The sequence below is a fragment of the Penicillium diatomitis genome (genome assembly GCF_028827545.1).
Source record: "Penicillium diatomitis strain IBT 30728 chromosome Unknown utg000007l_segment0_segment0, whole genome shotgun sequence".
Lineage (NCBI taxonomy): Eukaryota > Fungi > Ascomycota > Eurotiomycetes > Eurotiales > Aspergillaceae > Penicillium > Penicillium diatomitis.
Window position 1 is genome coordinate 307,097 of NW_026623179.1, and position 18,448 is coordinate 325,544.

The 18,448-nt window shown below is 50.8% G+C and overlaps 8 protein-coding genes across 8 annotated transcripts; 3 read left to right on the top strand and 5 right to left on the bottom strand.

Annotated features, from left to right (window-relative positions):
* Positions 1-54: 54 nt before the first annotated feature.
* On the top strand, positions 55-4,625 carry N7539_006084 (serine/threonine-protein kinase; the record flags this gene model as incomplete). The annotated part of the gene is made up of 10 exons (XM_056935686.1): positions 55-240; positions 325-444; positions 523-552; positions 608-672; positions 734-1,166; positions 1,222-2,028; positions 2,084-2,956; positions 3,023-3,227; positions 3,290-3,740; positions 3,806-4,625. 10 exons carry the CDS (start codon positions 55-57, stop codon positions 4,623-4,625), a joined length of 3,990 nt encoding a protein of 1,329 aa, XP_056789154.1.
* Positions 4,626-5,271: 646 nt separating this feature from the next.
* N7539_006085 (ABC1 kinase family protein) lies at positions 5,272-7,380 on the top strand (the record flags this gene model as incomplete). The annotated part of the gene is made up of 4 exons (XM_056935687.1): positions 5,272-5,714; positions 5,773-6,380; positions 6,441-7,013; positions 7,130-7,380. The coding sequence occupies 4 exons, from the start codon at positions 5,272-5,274 to the stop codon at positions 7,378-7,380; spliced, it is 1,875 nt and encodes a 624-aa protein (XP_056789155.1).
* Positions 7,381-8,346: 966 nt separating this feature from the next.
* On the bottom strand, positions 8,347-9,049 carry N7539_006086 (iron-sulfur cluster assembly scaffold protein; the record flags this gene model as incomplete). Its single annotated transcript, XM_056935688.1, has 2 exons — positions 8,347-8,516; positions 8,614-9,049. 2 exons carry the CDS (start codon positions 9,047-9,049, stop codon positions 8,347-8,349), a joined length of 606 nt encoding a protein of 201 aa, XP_056789156.1.
* Positions 9,050-10,325: 1,276 nt separating this feature from the next.
* N7539_006087 (uncharacterized protein) lies at positions 10,326-10,948 on the bottom strand (the record flags this gene model as incomplete). The annotated part of the gene is made up of 2 exons (XM_056935689.1): positions 10,326-10,559; positions 10,850-10,948. The coding sequence occupies 2 exons, from the start codon at positions 10,946-10,948 to the stop codon at positions 10,326-10,328; spliced, it is 333 nt and encodes a 110-aa protein (XP_056789157.1).
* Positions 10,949-12,514: 1,566 nt separating this feature from the next.
* Positions 12,515-13,835, bottom strand: N7539_006088 (Mitochondrial nicotinamide adenine dinucleotide transporter 1; the record flags this gene model as incomplete). Its single annotated transcript, XM_056935690.1, has 2 exons — positions 12,515-13,287; positions 13,358-13,835. 2 exons carry the CDS (start codon positions 13,833-13,835, stop codon positions 12,515-12,517), a joined length of 1,251 nt encoding a protein of 416 aa, XP_056789158.1.
* Positions 13,836-14,542: 707 nt separating this feature from the next.
* On the top strand, positions 14,543-15,348 carry N7539_006089 (cytochrome b-c1 complex subunit 7; the record flags this gene model as incomplete). Its single annotated transcript, XM_056935691.1, has 4 exons — positions 14,543-14,658; positions 14,883-14,991; positions 15,065-15,118; positions 15,259-15,348. The coding sequence occupies 4 exons, from the start codon at positions 14,543-14,545 to the stop codon at positions 15,346-15,348; spliced, it is 369 nt and encodes a 122-aa protein (XP_056789159.1).
* Positions 15,349-15,925: 577 nt separating this feature from the next.
* N7539_006090 (DNA-3-methyladenine glycosylase family protein) lies at positions 15,926-17,210 on the bottom strand (the record flags this gene model as incomplete). Its single annotated transcript, XM_056935692.1, has 3 exons — positions 15,926-15,989; positions 16,066-16,188; positions 16,273-17,210. The coding sequence occupies 3 exons, from the start codon at positions 17,208-17,210 to the stop codon at positions 15,926-15,928; spliced, it is 1,125 nt and encodes a 374-aa protein (XP_056789160.1).
* A 566-nt stretch (positions 17,211-17,776) lies between these two features.
* N7539_006091 (uncharacterized protein) lies at positions 17,777-18,057 on the bottom strand (the record flags this gene model as incomplete). Its single annotated transcript, XM_056935693.1, has 2 exons — positions 17,777-17,968; positions 18,046-18,057. The coding sequence occupies 2 exons, from the start codon at positions 18,055-18,057 to the stop codon at positions 17,777-17,779; spliced, it is 204 nt and encodes a 67-aa protein (XP_056789161.1).
* Positions 18,058-18,448: the final 391 nt, after the last annotated feature.

An 18,448-nucleotide genomic window follows, 5' to 3' on the forward strand; every position in this document is an offset into this window, starting at 1 on the left:
CGCTCCAAACAAACACAACAAGACTGCTCAACCAAGCTCTGCGCTACAGCTGCCATGGTCTCTCGCTCCGGCGAAACCAGTGAGGGTCAACGGCCCCTCACCCCCTCAAGGACGCCGGGCACGCCCATGAAACCTCGTTTGACCCGAGCTGGCACCAGCCCCGTGAAGCGCGATGATAAACTTAAAGAAGAAAAGGGACCGAAGACCTCAGCCAAAGATGTAGCAGAGCTCAAAGATTATGTGAGTGGGAGACCAGAGGGAGCATGCGCTCGCTGAACCGAGGGCAACAGACGTCAGGCTAATGAGATGTTCGTCGGCTCGTAGCAATTGGGTGACTGTCTGGGAAAGGGCGCGTTTGGATCCGTTTATCGGGCCTTGAACTGGAACACAGGGGGAGACGGTTGCGGTGAAACAGATCAAGCTTACGGATCTCCCGACGACGGAGTTGCGTGTGATTATGGTATATACACAGCCTGACCGTCACTTACAAGGGCCGACGCTGACAACGACGGACTGTCTTAGCTTGAAATTGATTTGCTCAAAAATCTCGATGTAAGACCTCATTCGACCCGCGGGAGTATGAATGCTCCGCTGACTCAAAGATTAGCATCCGAACATCGTCAAATACCATGGGTTTGTGAAATCCGTGGAAACTTTAAACATCATCTTAGAGTTGGATTCCCCTACCAAGCCTGTGTTAACGAGGAACGACCGCTAACTCTGCCACAACCAGATACTGTGAGAATGGATCGTTGCATTCCATCGCTAAGAACTTCGGTCGCTTTCCGGAGAATCTAGTCGGGCTGTACATGTCGCAAGTGCTGCATGGACTATTGTATCTCCACGAACAAGGTGTCATCCATCGGGACATCAAGGGCGCGAACATTCTGACCACCAAAGAAGGCTTGGTAAAATTGGCCGATTTCGGGGTGGCCAGTCGAACCACAGGATTGAGCGAGTCGAGTGTAGTCGGTACTCCTTATTGGATGGCCCCGGAGGTCATCGAGCTATCAGGAGCCACGACGGCGTCAGATATCTGGAGCTTGGGTTGTACGGTCATTGAGCTGCTAGAGGGGAAACCTCCATATCATAACCTTCAGCCGATGCCCGCTCTATTCCGGATTGTGAATGATGATCATCCGCCACTTCCGCAGGGTGCTTCCCCAGTAAGTGAATAATTAGATGACCGTTCGTCTTTTGTGATACTGACTGAACTCCCAGGCTGTCAAAGATTTCTTGATGCAATGTTTCCAGAAAGATCCTAATCTTCGAGTATCAGCTCGAAAGTTACTCAAGCATCCATGGATTGTCAACGCACGCCGAAGTGACTCCATCATTCCCAAAAAATCGACGGAATATGAGGAGGCTGTCAAGAGTGTGCAGGAGTGGAATGAAGCATTACGCTCTCCTGGGGCTGGCACAACGAGGAAATCAACCAAATTTGATCCGAACGCTGGGTCGTTGCCTGCTGCACGCGGCGGTTCCTTAGTAGATACCCTCCCATCGCCAACATCTATCAAAATCGCTGATCGCTTTCGGTCACCGTCGTCTAATGAAGATGACAATTGGGACAACGATTTCGTGACCGCTATCTCTCCAAGCGCGTTGCAGCTGCCCCATTTGAGACCGCAGGACAATTTCGGAGGCAAGCTCTCACCCGAGAAGTTGAAAGCGTTCGCATCCCTCGATGGAACTGTCATTAAAGGTGATGACAGTTTCGACGGCTTCGAAGACAGTGGGCGTGGTTCATTTCCAGGTGACAATGATCCTTTGCAAACCATCCGCCCATACTCTGCCAAAGTCCCATTAGCCGAGCCATCCAAGAGTGCCAGCCCATCAAAGCGTCGCCAGTCCAAGATCCAGTCGACTTCGACTCTTCAAAATGTTCCGATCCTGTCACAGACTCCCACGCCTCCAATGAGACGGCCTCGCCCAGCCGTCTTATACAAAGAGAACTCTGTTGAGGATTACTCAGATTTGATCATGGCTAACGAGGATGTCCTCGACCGCAAGCTCGGAGTATTTCACGTTCGTCTTAGACACACATAAAGCTAGTCTTCCGTTCGCTAACATCTGTATGTAGGAATTGGACGATGACCCTGACTCTCCGACACACGACAAAGACTGGCATTTCGAGGACGAACTGGCTGGCCATCATCCGCAACTACGAAAACAGTTGTCAGTGAAACGTGACCGATCAGCTATCGAGATCCAGAGATTTGCAGAGAACGAGAGCGATGAAGACTTCTCCGACATCCTTGGAGCTGATCAAGAGGTTCTCGACAAGCCAGAGAGTGACGACGGTTCCGATCAGAGTACTCTCATGCTGAACTCCAAACTGTCGAACAATTCTTGGCTGGGCGATCAGGATGACGACGATGACCCCTTCGCACAGCTAGAAGAAGGCTTTGATGAGATGGATCTTGAAGCCAATATCGCCCGTGACAAGTATGCCCGTCTACGCAATCAGGTCGAAGATCTGGTCGGCTCTCTGAAAACGTCTCAAGATGAGGATGTTCTCGCGGAGATCTCCGAACAGCTTCTCACCGTGTTCTGCGATCTTCCGGAAACGAAGAATATCATTATCAGCGCACACGGCATGCTACCCATTCTTGAAATTCTCGATACATCACGTCGACGTGACACTGTGTACTACCTTCTCAGAGTGGTGAATGCTATCATCTACAATGACTACGAGATTCAAGAAAATCTCTGTTTCGTCGGTGGTATTCCCATCGTGAACGAGTTTGCATCGAAGAAATATCCACGGGAGATCCGCCTTGAAGCCGCTGCATTTGTGCAGCAAATGTTCCAGACGTCCACTCTCACACTCCAGATGTTCGTCAGCGCAGGCGGTCTCAACGTCTTGGTGGAGTTCCTCGAGGATGACTATGAAGACGAACGTGATCTAGTCCTGATCGGAGTGAATGGCATCTGGAGTGTGTTTGAGTTGCAGGTAATTCGCCCCTCTGCTCTGATGAGTTTTGTTCTGTGGCGCTAATACTAATTACCTGGTGTACAGGGATCTACGCCGAAAAACGATTTTTGCAGAATATTGTCCCGTAACTCTGTTCTTGATCCGCTCTCTCTTGTGCTGAGTCGAGTCTTAGATGAAGATGGAGAATTGGCCGAGGTCATTGAGGGCCGCATTGCAAACATTTTTTTCATCTTTTCGCAGGCCGAAAACCACGTTAAAGAGATGGTTGCGGAGCGCACAGTGCTGCACCGTAAGCCCATCGTCCTGTGATCCAAACTTCGAACAAGAGCGGTCCACTGACAGTTCTTGCAGGTGTTCTCAAGGAATTGCGGCGGATGTCTCCCGTGCATCAGGTCACGATGCTGAAGTTTATTAAAAACTTGTCAATGCTATCCACAACGCTGGACGCCCTCCAGAATTCCAACGCCATCGACGTACTTACTGAGCTTCTTCAGTCTACCATGGGCCGCAGTCACTTCCGCGAAGTGTCTAACCAGATCCTCAACACCATCTACAACATGTGTCGTTTGAACAAGACTCGACAGGAAGACGCAGCATTGAATGGCATTGTGCCGCTGCTTCAGAAGATTGTCAAGACGGAGCGTCCTCTTAAAGAATTTGCTCTACCAATCCTTTGTGATATGGCTCAGTCTGGCAAAGTCGGTCGCCGAGAGCTGTGGCGCAACAAAGGACTTGCATTCTACATTTCACTACTGGCAGATCCTTACTGGCAAGTCACGGCGTTGGATGCCATTTTCACGTGGTAAGTCTTCCCTCGAACCCTGCGAATTCTTGGGGGTTTCCCGCGGTTTTAACCATTCTGTGTAGGCTTCAAGAGGAAACAGCAAAAGTCGAAGAGCATTTACTGGACAATCGCCATGACAAGATTTCATTCGCAGATGCTATTGTTCGATGTCTGACGCTCTCCAAAGCAAATGCTTTCGAAAACCTGCTCGAGCCACTTCAGAAGCTTTTGCGTCTCAGTCCACCAGTAGCCTCCACTCTGGCACGGACTGATCTTTTCACACGCCTTGGACAGAAGCTTCATCACAACAAAGCGGCTGTCCGGCTGAACTTGCTCCGCATTATCTCTAGCATTTGCGACTCAGCCGAACAACAAGGTGGCTTGCTTGCAACCTATGGCCTGCTAGATGCGATTCGAGAACTTGAAAACGACCCCGCGATCTTGGTCCGAGACATGGCAGGAAAATTGGTTCAAGCCAGTGAGCGTAGCAGCAACACTCTTGGTCTCATGCGCAGACCTACGAGTCGGCGAAAGAGCACTTCCACATCCAGTCCGAACCCATTCTCCAGCTCTACACCCTCCACCCCGTCCAGCAATCGCACAAGCCAATCTCGAGTATTCCTCGAAGGCCGCGAAACTCCCCGTCATTCCCGACCTGCCCTCACTGGATCATCTTTTGCGCTTCGACCAGGAAGCCGTGACGGCACTACCTCATCCTTGGGCTCGGCTCTCAACGGCAACGCAGCTTCTGCCCGGTCCCGAATGCCCCGAGGCATGTCTAACCGGCTGTCTCAGGTCGAATACCTTCAAGATGATGATAAAGCTCTAAACTCTTTGAATCGGCGCGGCTCTGTCATGCCACGCCGGCGTCGCCCTACAGCGGCGGATTCCGAATGGACATGACAGGCCTCATTGCACTTGCCCTATGCAAGATGCTCTGCGTGTGCATCAATTTCTTTTTTCGAGGCTCGTTCACCTGGGGCCAATTGCTTCGAATGAGCAATATCTGCCAGGTATAAGATAGGGACCCGAGTTGTTACCAAACCCGAGTTGTTACCAAGTATCTGTTCCTTTATTCCTAGTCGAGTTGTTGGGAGTGGTCGATATCCATGTTTCAGTATTACGCAAACTATCATTGCATAAACGGTGTTCAACGATGGGATTTTTTTTGGTTCAAGCTTGGCTTCTCGCATACTACTCTGATCTTCAAAAAGTACAACAATTGTAGCACATTTTTTGGTAGACTCCCTGAAGTCGATCTTTTGCCCTTTGTCGCCACACGGCCGTAGCGCTCGAAAGACCCTAAACGGAATCGATCGGTGGCGATGACGTCGATTGGATCACTTACAGCATTCCATCACGTGAAGTGCCCCTGCGGCCCGAGACCGGGCTAAGCGTCCACCGATTGGTGGCAATGCCGCTTTAGAAAAATCTCCTGATCAACACGAGCTGCTTTATTCTTGTACAAACCATGAAGTGAAAAGCTGGCGCCTCTCTTCTTTGCTTGTGTTTTCACTGTGTTGTCGTTGCTTGTGCCGTCCTTGTTGGAATGAAGGCTGCCCTTCGCGCACCGCTGCGGGCTTGTGCCAGTCCCGCGACGGTTATAGGGCAATCATGCAAAGCCTCGGTTGCCGCCTCCGCTAGTTCGTCGTACTCTACGCACTCGATCTTGCCTGCACATGTTTCGCGAACATGGTTGAGTCCTGGAATATTGCGTCGAGCCACATGGTCTTCTCGCCCAGCTTTGAACCAATCTAGTGCACGATCGCTCTCAACGAGCGCCCCGTTCCTTTCCGTCGCGGAGTCTAGATCACCACAGACGATACCTCGCACAAGCCAGACTCCGGCACAACGAAAGTACTTGAAGTACCTGGTTGTTCTGGGCTTACTTGGTACAGGTGGACTTTTGTACTCGGACGATGTGAAACATGTATACAACGCCACGAGGAGAAGTGGCCGTGTGCTTGGTACCCTTGCCGTTTGCATCAATGAGTAGGTGAACTCGATAGTAAAGCGATGAATGATAAGCTAACGAGCGATGTCTTTCCAGTTACCGTGTCACGTTGAAGCAAGCCGATCTCGCCTCGCCCGAGGATTATGACGCGCTCATTCGCGCATGCCATCAGCGCTGTGCGAATCGAACACTTCGTGTATTGGAACAAAATGGCTCGATCTTCATCAAACTGGGACAACATCTGAGTAGCATGGGCTACTTGCTGCCTATCGAGTGGACATCGACGTTTATACCCCTGCAAGACAAATGTCCCGTCTCGTCTATCGAATCAGTCGAAGAAATGTTCGTCAAAGACACTGGCCAGCGCATTGACGAGCTGTTCAGCTCGTTCGATCCCGTACCCATCGGAGCAGCATCGCTTGCGCAGGTCCACCTCGCTACCTTGAAGGAAACCGGCCAGAAGGTTGCCGTCAAGGTGCAACACCCTGCCTTGGCTGAGTGGGTGCCGCTCGATCTTTCTTTGACCCGATTTACATTTTCGACACTGAAGCGCTTTTTCCCGGAGTATGATCTTGAGTGGTTATCGCGAGAGATGGACCAATCTTTGCCTGTGGAGTTGGACTTTCGAATGGAGGCTCAAAATGCCATGACTACCAGCGAATACTTCAAGAAACACTCTGATGCGCCCTTAGTCATTCCTAATGGTATGATATGATCCTTAAGACTGTCGTTATCGGGATAGTGTGCCTAACTTTCTTTATCAGTGATGTGGTCGCAAAAGCGTATCCTTGTCATGGAATGTATTTCCGGAGGCCGACCCGATGATCTCGACTTCCTCGCCGCCAACAACATTGATCGGGACGAAGTGTCCGCTGCTTTTGCTCATATCTTCAACGAAATGATCTTCGGCGACGGTGCCCCGCTTCACTGTGACCCGCACGGCGGCAACATCGCCATTCGACCAAATCCCAACCGCAGCCATCCCAACTTCGATATCATTTTATACGATCACGGTCTCTACCGAACGATTGACAAGGATCTCCGCCGAAACTACGCCAAACTGTGGCTCGCCGTTCTTGATGCTGATGTTCCGCGCATGCGCGAGTTCGCCTACAAGGTCGCAGGGGTCACAGATGAACACTTCCCTCTCTTCGCTAGTGCTATTACGGGTCGGGATTTTACTGTCCTGACGCAGAAGAACGTTGCGTCTGCCCGGACGGCCGATGAAAAGAAGGAAATTACTGGAGCTTTGGGCGAAGGCATGTTGCAGCAGCTGGTAGTCCTACTGGGCCGAGTCCCGCGCATTATCCTCTTGATTCTCAAGACCAACGACCTCAGTAAGGAAGCCCTCATACTCGCGTCACCATTCATTTCTTGTTGAACGTGCCGGCGTCCTTCCTAGTGTATTCTTTTCCGCCAACCCCACGCTAACCTGACCCTCCAACCCCTCCAGCTCGAAGTCTTGACGAAAACCTTCACACCCGCCAAGGACCCATGCGAGCATTCCTGATCCTTGCACGATACGCCACCCGCACCGTATTTGAGGAACAAATGGAGCTGATTCGCAACTCGGGCGGCATCTTCCTCAACTTCTTCCAGTATCTCGCCGCCTGGGCTGGTTATCTTCGTGTTGAAACAAGGCTATCCGTCTACGAGACCCTACTCTCCGTGAAGAGTCGGCTCGGATTGCAGACTGCCTTGTAGATTATTGGATATGCAGTGCTTGGGCGACATGAAAACTAGATCTTGTAATTGATGACACGATTATGTACATATATAGCAGCGCTGCGGCTCTTGTCCTGAGTGTGCTTCTCTCTTCTGACCCGGGCGAATTCCAAGTCTCGGAAGGGCTGTACTACATCTTCTTGGACAGAGCCGATTGTGTGTCAGCGACGGCGTTAGATGGTTAGCGAAAAAAGTTGCTAGACTTGGGTTCGCATTATTTGGTTATCCCTTCTCCATTGTTTTCTTTTCGCTTGAATGGCTCGATCGATGAATGTCCGTTCGTTTCAGATCTAGCCCTGCAGAACCATATGAATTTCATCAGGCATATTTAGTTGACCTCAGAATATTACGTTGCTTTCAATAAGTCGTACCTAAGGTGATGACCGTAGCACTCTGCAGACACTAGCCGAGCTTCGTCTGTCTACCTGGGTACGCATCAATTGATCTAGCGGAAAGACGGAAGAGTGAATCCATTACGGAAGGTATGAATGTTTTCATTAAATTCATTCTAGGTACCAAGAACCCACGCTTTTCAAAAGTAAAAATAAAGAGTGGTCGATCGAGGATTGGATTGAGATGCCAAAAGCGCCAGACAGACATAACGTGGTATGGGGGCGAAAAAAAGAAACGAACAAAGGCAAACGGCAAAGGCATAAGACTGTACAGCAAACAAATCTGCCAATTTGTTTGGAAGGCCCCATTCATTCAAGACCAGGCCGGCATTATCATCAAGATAGATGATCGGAACCGTTGGTCGAGATGACTGGTGAAGCTTGTGATGAAGCACCAAATCAAGGTTGCATATCATAAATATATGAAGGCATCCTCGATCAAACGGTTGTGCCCATAGATAAAAAGATTCAAGGAAGAAAGAATGAGCGGAGGGGAGGGGAGCTCGAGCTCTTCAAGGGAGAAATGATGGGAGAACTCGTGACAATATCCGTTTTACATGGAAGCAGCAGCGCCGCCAGTAGGAGTCTGCTCAATTTCCACCTTCACATTGGCCATGGAGGCACCTGTCCCGGAGAGATCGGTAGTCTTGGCCTTGGGGTTCTTCGTGTAGTAGTCGGAAATGGCTGACTTGATGGCATCCTCGGCAAGCATTGAGCAATGCACTGTCATTAAGTCAAACTTTGTTAGCCAGAATATCTCTAGCAGCACAAGGGGTGGAAGAGGAGCAACAAGTAATTCCTCTTGTGAGGGGTAACTCACGCTTGACTGGGGGCAGGCAAAGCTCCTTCGCCACATCGGTATTCTTGATCTTGCCGGCCTCATCCAACGTCATGCCTCGCACAAGCTCGGTCAAGTAAGATGAAGAAGCAATAGCACTACCACATCCAAAGGTCTTGAAGACCACATCATCAATGCGACCAGAGTCCTTGTTCACCCGGATCTGAAGCTTCATGACATCGCCACAGGCGGGTGCACCGACCAGACCAGTGCCGACATCTTGTTCGTTCTTGAAAGATCCAACGTTGCGAGGGTTGTTGTAGTGGTCGAGAACCTTTTCATGATAGCTCCGGCGCTGGGTAGGGGCAGAGGTCTGACGCTGGATGGGCTGGACGGACTGCACACCAGCGAGGGGAGCGAAAGCACGGGGCGCAACAACGCCGACGCGGGGAGCAACGGTCACCAGACGCTTGAACATGGTGAATGGTTGTCTTAAGGAAGGGTGGTAGCGATCTTAGTTCAACAGGTTGTGTGGTTTCTGTTGGTTTGATGGTGGTTGTGATGCAGTGTGTTGAGATATTGACAATGGCAAAAAAGCAGATCTGATATGGGGAAGAGAGGAGGTGATGAATTCATTGCTAACTAATCTGATTCTTACATAATCCCGCTGCGACCTCGGATTCGTCACGGGTGGCCGCGACCATCGGAGCTGACTCAGCTCTCACCGGGTAGAATGATGCATGCCGCATCCAGCGGATTGCATCACTCTGCAGCCTCGACCTTCAAGTCGTTTACAGATCAAATTGCCATAACCAATCTCTCAAGTCACCAGATGAGCTTCGCTGATTCACATGAATCAATCCCTGCTCGCTTTCCATTAAGAAGATTCATGGTCCCCCTTTCAGAACATATGGATCGGATTCAGCCACAAGTGAATGGGACTTTTCCGCGGGCATCGGCAATACTGCAGCAAACAGTCTCCGAGGTCCAATCAAATGCCTGTGATATGACGAGGATGGAGACCCCATACGTTGATCTCTCCGATAAGAGTCGAAGCCGAATCACTACTATCGCCAGATCCGCTGCAGAGTTGATTACTGCCCAGTCCAGTCACTATCATGGAATATGGAGTCATTAAGTGCTCAATGCTCGCAGCTTGAGGTTATACGCTACTTCAACCCACTTTGTCTAAACTTGGTATTTAAACCTTTATTTCGTTTCATGAGTCTGATTAGTACCGACCTGGCCTGTAGATAGAGAGCTTCCGAATCTCAAATCCCCTTCAGGCCCGGGACCGATCTAAGTCTGTCCGATGTCCGACATCTAACTTACCAGAAAAGCTCTCGTTCCGTGACGTTCGGGGATAAGAAGCGAGCATCGGCGAGGTGAATATACTCATCCCGACGCAATGCGTCCGGTAGACAGGATTGCGGCCGCTCTCTTCAAGAACGATCAAGGCGCATTAATATCACTTATTGTCTGTGAAAAAGCAACATTCACTCGTTGCCCGAAGTACGAAAGAGAGATGAGCGAAACTGACCCTCAGTATTTCTCAATTCTCAACGCTTAACCGTAAACATGGTAGGTCTGACTCATAGTAGGATCAAGTCGCTTTAATTAAAATCAACTAGCCTATTACCTTGGCGGGAACCTCCAAGTCCATAAGTCACTGTCCATCCCCGCGAAGCCCGCCGGGAGATCTTGGGGGAGTATTACAAGCCTCAGGCACCTATTTTTCACCTATGGCGGATACATCAGGCCATCGCCACCATCCCTCCAGCGTTGAGGCGACCGTCCTTGTGATCATACTCATGAAGTGCTGAGGTGGCCAGTGTTGAAGAAGCACGCTGCGCTTGGCGAGTCTCATGTTTTAGGTGAAGTGAGAAGTTTTGACGTCCGACCGAGATCAGGGTCACGTTCTCGAAGCCCTCCTGCATCTGTTTGATGAGCAGCTTATTTCCAGGTTCGCCCTCATGACAGCCACGGCACTGTGAGTCCCCAACTAATTTTGAGCAGCAGAGTGACTAAATCCCCTCTGATAACCATATCACTCTGCACGTAATGTCTTCCAAACCTCCCACGAATTCGAAAACACTGGGCAAAGCAAGAGGCGTACGTTCACCGTCTATTATGGTTCGAGTTCAATGTCGAGCTCAGAAAACCAATCCGACATTTGATCTCTGCAGTTTTGACAGATGTTAACAAAGTTCCGCATGTCCTTCAGTCAGTCAATGCACCTATAGCGGCATTCACAATGGCAGTCATTCTGTGCTCCTACTGCTTCAGCTCCATTCGCACTGCGCGACGCGAGGCGCAGGATTCCCCGGGTTGCCCAGTTCGCAGCAACGGGTATCTGGACGAACAGAACGAGACTCATCGTGGATGAAGGATGCTCTCGAACAGAGTCGCGAGGGAAAATCGGGCTAACACGTCACGGCTTGCATTCTTCTGGGGATACCTGATTATGAAGTACTGTGGACGCTGTCAGGGCTCTTGAGGCGAGTTGATACCCCGGGTACTTGTGCTAGTGGACACTTCAGACGGGAAAACCATCCTGCTTACTCATTTGGACGGAAAATGAACGATGATTTGGTTGTAAAGAAAGGCATTGATTGTTCTATTGAGTCACTCACTCAAAATAAGACATGTTTAGTATGACCAGAGCAACTCTTTGCTTTCCACATTCGATCAGAATTTTCAGTGTATGAATGATCACGCCCGGGAGTTCAAGTGTTTAACAACCCGGTTCAATCAATAGAAAAGATCATCATATGAATGTTGCGAAGGAAAGAAGTCACTCTGGTTTCATGCTCGGAAATGTCAGAGTGAGAGACTGATCAATCAAATTATTGAGCTTGTACAGATCGCTTCGTTTGTCTCTTCAGACTGCAAGATCGAATCGTTAGTGAAGAAAGACTCTTGGCCTGTCGCTTCCTTGTAAAGTCTGCATTTAGACTTGATCGTGTCAGGAGAAGTCCCCAAAGGATATCCGGCCATCGACCAGGCTGTCTCTAGGACAATTCATCGAGCCTCATGGAACATTGAGAAGTTGGCATAGATTGTCGAAAAGGAAGGGAAGCGTGAGGGAAGAAAATTGTAAATGAGGTGTGTATCACATGACTTGGGCCTGGTTCAAGTGGAGCCCGCTCAAGCAGGCGAGGCCCGTTCGGCACTAGTGTTTGACTAGCCAGTTGGCGATAGTAGTACAGGCTGAGTGATGTATTCACTGTTCAGTCGGTAATAGATCAAGCATTGGTGGCCCTACAGTGTTCACGACCTGAGCCGTTCAGTTCACCATGCTGTCGGTGACTCAGGTAGAATCGAGAGGCGTGAACTCACTCTACGAGTCAATCATATGACTCTGGCCAAATCCCAGGCGTTGAGAAGAATAAGACAATATCCATATTTCCCGAATCAAAGTATGCAAAACACGACCAGTGCCGCCTATTCTGGGAATGTATGTACAGTAAGAGAGCAGACGTCGGTCATGCAAAAAGAAATCAATTTTTCGAGGGTAAGAGTGGCACGCTGGAAAGAAGAAGTGGGAATCAATCTTGTCATCCCAAAAGTCTGGTAGGAGCGCTATAGTTATTGCTCGCAAGGTGTGAAAATGCTAGCAGTATATTGCAAGACGGAAAAGCCAACGAGGAAGGCAGCCTGCGGACTTCCATGCAAAATTAAACTGCTTCAGTGAATCCAAGCATGACGGTATGGATCAAATCAAGCACTCGGTCGACCGTCGGGTAGATCATTGCATACGCAGCCGGCCGAGGAGGCTGCGTGCGAGTCAGTGCAGAGAGAAGATGTTGTGGGGATGTAGACGGTGAAGAGACGGAGACGGCGACCGAGGTTGATATGGTATCTGATCGAGTTGGCTAAAATATGTGAATGCCAGAAATACGTCTCGCTTGGAAATGTTGATGATTTTTGAACAAGGTCAGAATTAGATGGAATTGCCCTCAGAATGGATCTCTGCCTCCTTGAGCTTCAGTTCGCCCTCATGTCGGTAATCATGGATGAGCTTCGTCAAATACTCATAGGTCAACATTGTTGTCATCGCTGCTGGAATCGCTCGGAACAGATTGGTACCAATGCCAGAATAGAATGCGTGCCAGCCTTCTTCGCGAAGTATGGTCTGGAATGTACGAACTGCTCCATGGTATCGGGGACGATTGGGCATTCCGTCGGAAGACGAGACGCTAGGAGGTCGGCCACGATCATGAGGATGTTTCAGCCCCCCACGGAAAGAGACCTCATCGGACGATGGAGCGGGCGCCGTGCGCTGCTGGGTCTGAAGACGAGTTCGAAGGACCTCGTGGGGGTAGGTGATGGTGCTTGCGCAGATCTTACTCAGGAAAGTCGCAAAGGAAATCCCGACCCAATGGGTGCTACCATTGTCAGGATGCTCCCCAATGCCAAATCCTGTGATGGCAGTCTTCAAATACTCGTAGAGGGGAAACTGGATCGCGACATGAGTCAGGCCCAAAAGAGCCGGGGTCAGGCCTGAATAGAAAGATCGAATGCCTTCGAGCCGATACATCTTGCGGGCAGCATCTAAGGTACCCGAGTATTGCCATGGTGCCCGAGCGCCTTCGTTGTTTTGCTTCAAGCTCTGCGACATGAGTCGGGTCTTGATGACCCAAATGGGATTGGTGACAATTGTGGAGCAAGCACCGGCTGTAATCGAAGCGTAGGCGCGGGACAATAACCAGCTGTCTGAATTGAGCGTCAGTCACATCGTAAGCTGCATAAAAGAGTCTCTGGGTGATTCCGATAGTCCACGTACCAGTGGTATGCTCATGGAAATATTCGCGCGAGCGGTCGTATACCGCAAGATAAACCGCCCAAGTGGGCAGATATCCGAGCAGCATGGGGCCGAGACCTTGATACAGACCCCGGATACCATCCTCATGAAATATTCTTTTCCCGGTCCCCAGCATTCCCCGATACAGTATGTGAGTCTCTCTCGTCTGGCCTCCTCGACGTGCAAAGCCACCCTGGGCTTGCAGCTTGGTCTTGATCACATCGAGTGGGCAAGTGACGATTCCGGAGGCGACGCCTGCGCTCGCGCCACAGAACGGTGCAATGTAAGCTTTGGGGATTCGCGTTGCGAGTATCTGAAGACGGGTTGTGAAATCGGAAGCCGGCAACGCATCGGCAGCCGAGGATTGCCCGAGGGACTGGGCCGCATTGAGGTGCAAGTTTTGAGGATTCTCGATGGCGGTACTGGCAGCCTCGGAGCTGCCAATCTCAGTTGAGCGCATCGTGATATTGGCAGATGCGGAAGCCCGTCTGTCCGTTGTGATCACCGAGGGCTCCGGGATGCGAGCATATCGTGTGCTCGATCCGGGACCCAGCAACCCCGTGTGAATGCAAGATTAAAGGTGGAAGTGTTTCAATCTAAGTCTTTACCTCCGTAGTGAATGATAGAAATCGAAGTTTAGGAAAAGACAGAGGGATCGTTTGGCGGAGCCGATTGTTGCCGAGTCCGATGGGCCTGACACAGTGGGAACAGTCAACTCGTCTCGTGCAGCACGGACTGCGGGCGGAGTGGGGGATCGGTCTTGGTAGAGCCCAGCTCCGCGGTCAGCGACACCACAAATTTTTCAAGGGCGCGTAAGGAGGGGACGCACTTCTCGGGGTTGGCGATTCACCCAGACTGCAGACTTCAGGGCCTATTAGTAATTGGGAGATATGTCGACAGTGGTGCGAGATGGGCTCGGCGATTGTCGTTCCTCTCATCGGCTTGCTGAAACGGGCATCCGAGCCGCTCAGTCACGTGTGACGTGAGGAGGTTTGGGAGCCTCAGGCGTGCGGCTGGCAAACCTCTGCCGGTTTGGGGCTAGCGCCACAAGCTCCGTTTTGCACAACCTCGAAACATCGGGTCATCTCGTGTTAAGCCGGACCGCCCTTTCCTTCCCACTCCGACGAGATCATTCTCCTGTCAATTGGACATTCGGAAAACGCCAACATGTCTGCTCCTTCGCTCACCAACTATATCGTCAAGCGCCCCTGGCTCAAGCGCTGGATGACCCCCATCGCTCAGTGGTACACCGATGCCGCTGGTTACAGACGTCTCGGACTCAAGTAATTCTCGCCCTTCCCTCTCCGCCTCCAATCCATCTTCATCACGAGCGAGTATCGAGTGGCGTGAAGTACGGCCGGTGCGCAATATCTACTGCGATATCTCACGAGAATATTCATCCGATTGATTGCCCCCGAAGCCATCGTCCACCGCCGCAGCTATCTGGAATACCGTTCGCAGTCTATACCACCTTTGCGAATACCGTAACTAACCCGGTCGCTCATAGGTTCGATGACCTGATCCCCGAGGAGAGTGAGACCGTCCAAAAGGCCATCAAGCGTCTGTCTTCCAAGGAGGCTTATGACCGTGTCTTCCGTATCCGCCGTGCTGTCCAGGTTCGAACTATCCCGGTTCCACCCCTCATCGAAATCTCTGGCTGTGCAATCCTGACATTTCTTCGAAATACAGTGCTCCATCTCTCACACTCTTCTTCCTCCCCATGAGCAGACCAAGCCCGAGGAGGTTAGTATCTCTCAAATTTCTATGCGGTTATCCCCGCGATCCCGCTTCGGCCAATCCCGTTGCGAGGATTTGTCACTTGGCACGGGGCATATCTATACCCGAGATTATAGACTTGCAACTAACCTCAATCCCTCACCTAGGACGTCGAGTACCTGAGCCCCATCATTCGCGAGATTGAGAAGGAGGCCAAGGAGCGTGAGGACCTCGACAACCTTGTGATCCGCAAGTAAATAATTACTCGTATGGCTTTCTATTCGAGCATGCAAAACGACGAGATTTCCAAGGCGAATGGATGGCCGGCATGAAATAGATATCTGATTTCTTTTGGCGATGGACCAAGGCCCGCATTCGGGGACCTTCTTTCCAACACGCGCGTGTGTACTGATACTGTACAAATCGATTCTTCTTTGTTCCACTTATATTACACTGATGTCGCCTCTCTTCAATGCTTTTCACTCAAGCCAGCACTAACATGTGGTCTCCGGGGCACCATTATGAGAGGAACATTCGGCAATGCAGCGTGAATGATGCAAATTGCTTTTCTTGGATTCTACTCGTGTCTGGCAGTCGGCTCTGGGCGATGTAGGCAGCTGTCGGCGACATGGGCATTCGAATGACTCCATCATTGTGTCTGCCTCATTCCACGAATGAACTAGGCCCGCCATCGTGGCATCTGATATAGCAAATTAGGCTCACTGAGAGGTGATAACTCGAGACTTCGATTGATCATCGTATCACTCTATGTGTATGTTCAGGTGTGTTTACGGGTACATTCTCTCTTCAACAAGGATTCTCTCCTGCTTCTGTTCACACTGAAAGAACTGCCACATCCACGTCGCTGACTCGCCACATGTACCACATGAAAAGACTCCTGTTGAGAATTTGAATACTTGGTTAGCTTACTTCGGCTGATGTCGTCCGATAATCCCACTTGGAAAGCAACATACCTGTAAGGTGCGAACTTGGCGGCCAGTTCCAACATGTCCTTTTCCGACATATACTTCCATTTGCCGCCCCCTTTACCCTTCAACCTGCTGACGTCGCGTCCCGCAAATACCGCACATCCCCGTCTAGATTCATCAATGGATCAGCCGAGTTCGTCCTTCGACTCATCACAACCTTTCATTCAGATCAAAGCACAGAGGAGAACTCACTGCACACCCAGATCCCCCGTGGAAAAGACATCGATTCGCTTGAGGGCAAAACAGGCAAACATCTCCACAGACCATCGTCCCAGACCACGCACTGCCGTCAGCTTCTCCACCAACTCTTCATCACTTGCCCGTGCCAGCATGGCGGCACTCAATTCGCCGTTGGCGAATTTCTCCGCCAGCCCTTGAATATATTCTGCCTTTCTCTGCGACAAGCCCGCCGAGCGCAAAGATGGTATATCGCATTGTGCGACTTGCTGTGGCGTCGGAAATCTTGACCTCGGTACCGGTTCGCCCTCGACGTCCCCCGAGATATTGAACAAAGCCAAGAATTTGTTTCGGATCGACTTGGCAGCGGCGCCGGAGACTTGTTGGCCTATGATACTACTCACCAGGCTATTGAACGGATCAATCTGCTCGGCGAGTCGCTCTGGTGTGAACAGTGGGCAAGGATGTTGTTCGATCATAGGTTGCAGACGCGGATCTGTTGCGATCAAGTGCGCGACCGCTTGCTCGATTAGTGTCCCCGTTGTCGCGGTCGGGGGAGGCAATCCTGTCTTGGATGGCGACGTATCTTCTGCGTTGGTTGGGTAGGCATTGACGGTAGAGCCGTACGGGGTGAGGAGAGTCACGTTTGTTCGATGAGGGTCAACAGGACGGTCGAGCGGGGGAGGAGTGAGGGTTCTGCCATTCAGAGTGGGTGTGTGCTTCTGATCTGTATTCTGTACGGGTGTCGTGATTGTCGCTGAAGGCGCAGAGGGCTCTGGAGACCAATATGAAGGCACGGACTTGGGGGCGATGGTGACAGGGGTCGCCTTCTTGGCTTTGGAAGCCTTTCGTGATTTAGAGACTCCAGTGTGTTGGACCTTGGGAACACTTGATGCTGGTGTTGAAGTAGTTGGCGGGCGTGCGCTCAATCGCGCAGATCGTCGTATTGACATGGTCGTTCTGAATAAAGATCTGTTCATGCGAAGCCGTACAAATCCCAAAGAAATGAGGCTGAAGCTGAAACCTTCGTCCAAATCTGAACTTGCGCAGGCCTGGCCATTACGCCATGCGGAGTCAACTTATTCGGCTGCTCTGCGGAGTAAAGTGGGTCCCGAAAGCGCCTGCGCTTGCTTACCAGCAGGCAGCCTGAGCCTGGAGCAAGTCAACCTGTGAGGCCACGATCGAAGGATTCCAACACTGACAGCAGACGGGGATTCAATGAGGCACTGATGGTTCTTGAAGATTTCGCACCGTAAGCGTGGTCGGTCTACCTAGTGTCACGAAACGTTCAATTCCGGGATGATGACCTATGTCAAGTCATATGGTGAAGGAGGTGACGTCGCCATCCAGTAAGGCAGCATTCCCCAGCTGAGTATGGCATACATAAACATCATGTAGCCTCGAATTATACTGTGTCAGCATTTATGGCGATCTCGTCAATCTCCTGGCGCGGTTCCTGCAGGGTCGGATCCAGAGACAACAGCCCAGCGTATGATCACTAGACTCTCACCTACCGCCTCTACATATAGGCTTCTTCAGAGGCTTGCAAAGACTCGACTCCGGAGCAGGCCAAATATTGTGTTGTCTTCTCGCTAGCACTGATTTGAATGACTCGACTCCAGAACTTCGCTTGATCCTCAGACTGCGGCTCCTCGCCATTTGGTGGCCATATGCTGAGCATCTGTGCACCCGTTGCTGTGATAGCAACTACCTACAAGGGTGAGAGATGAGAGAAGTCAGGTTATACAATGTTTAGATGACCTGTCTCCGGATATGTGTGATCCGAACCGTTGCATACATCGCGAGCTTCAGACCAGTCTCGGCGAACGGAATATCAAATATGTTGGTGCATGAGCCCTCGGCGGAATGGCAGAAGCCACGATAACCTTAGGCGTATCTTCGATAATGCCAAGTTCAAGAGGTGCACATCCCATTCTAGCCCGCTCTACTTGAAAAGATTGCTCAATCTGTGTCCTGGAAGGACGGACAGTGGTTCCCAACGGAAGTCAATGATCATGACACTAGAGTTAAATTGGGCATGAAGTAAGTATTCCGCGGCAAGGCAGCCGCTAGCCGGGGAGCGCGAATCGATCACCTGCAGTAGGAGGATTTACAATTAACGAAAATCCTCATCGATCCAATGGCCTGGAAAGCCGAAAACACTCGAAGGATGACAGAAAAATCAGTGTGG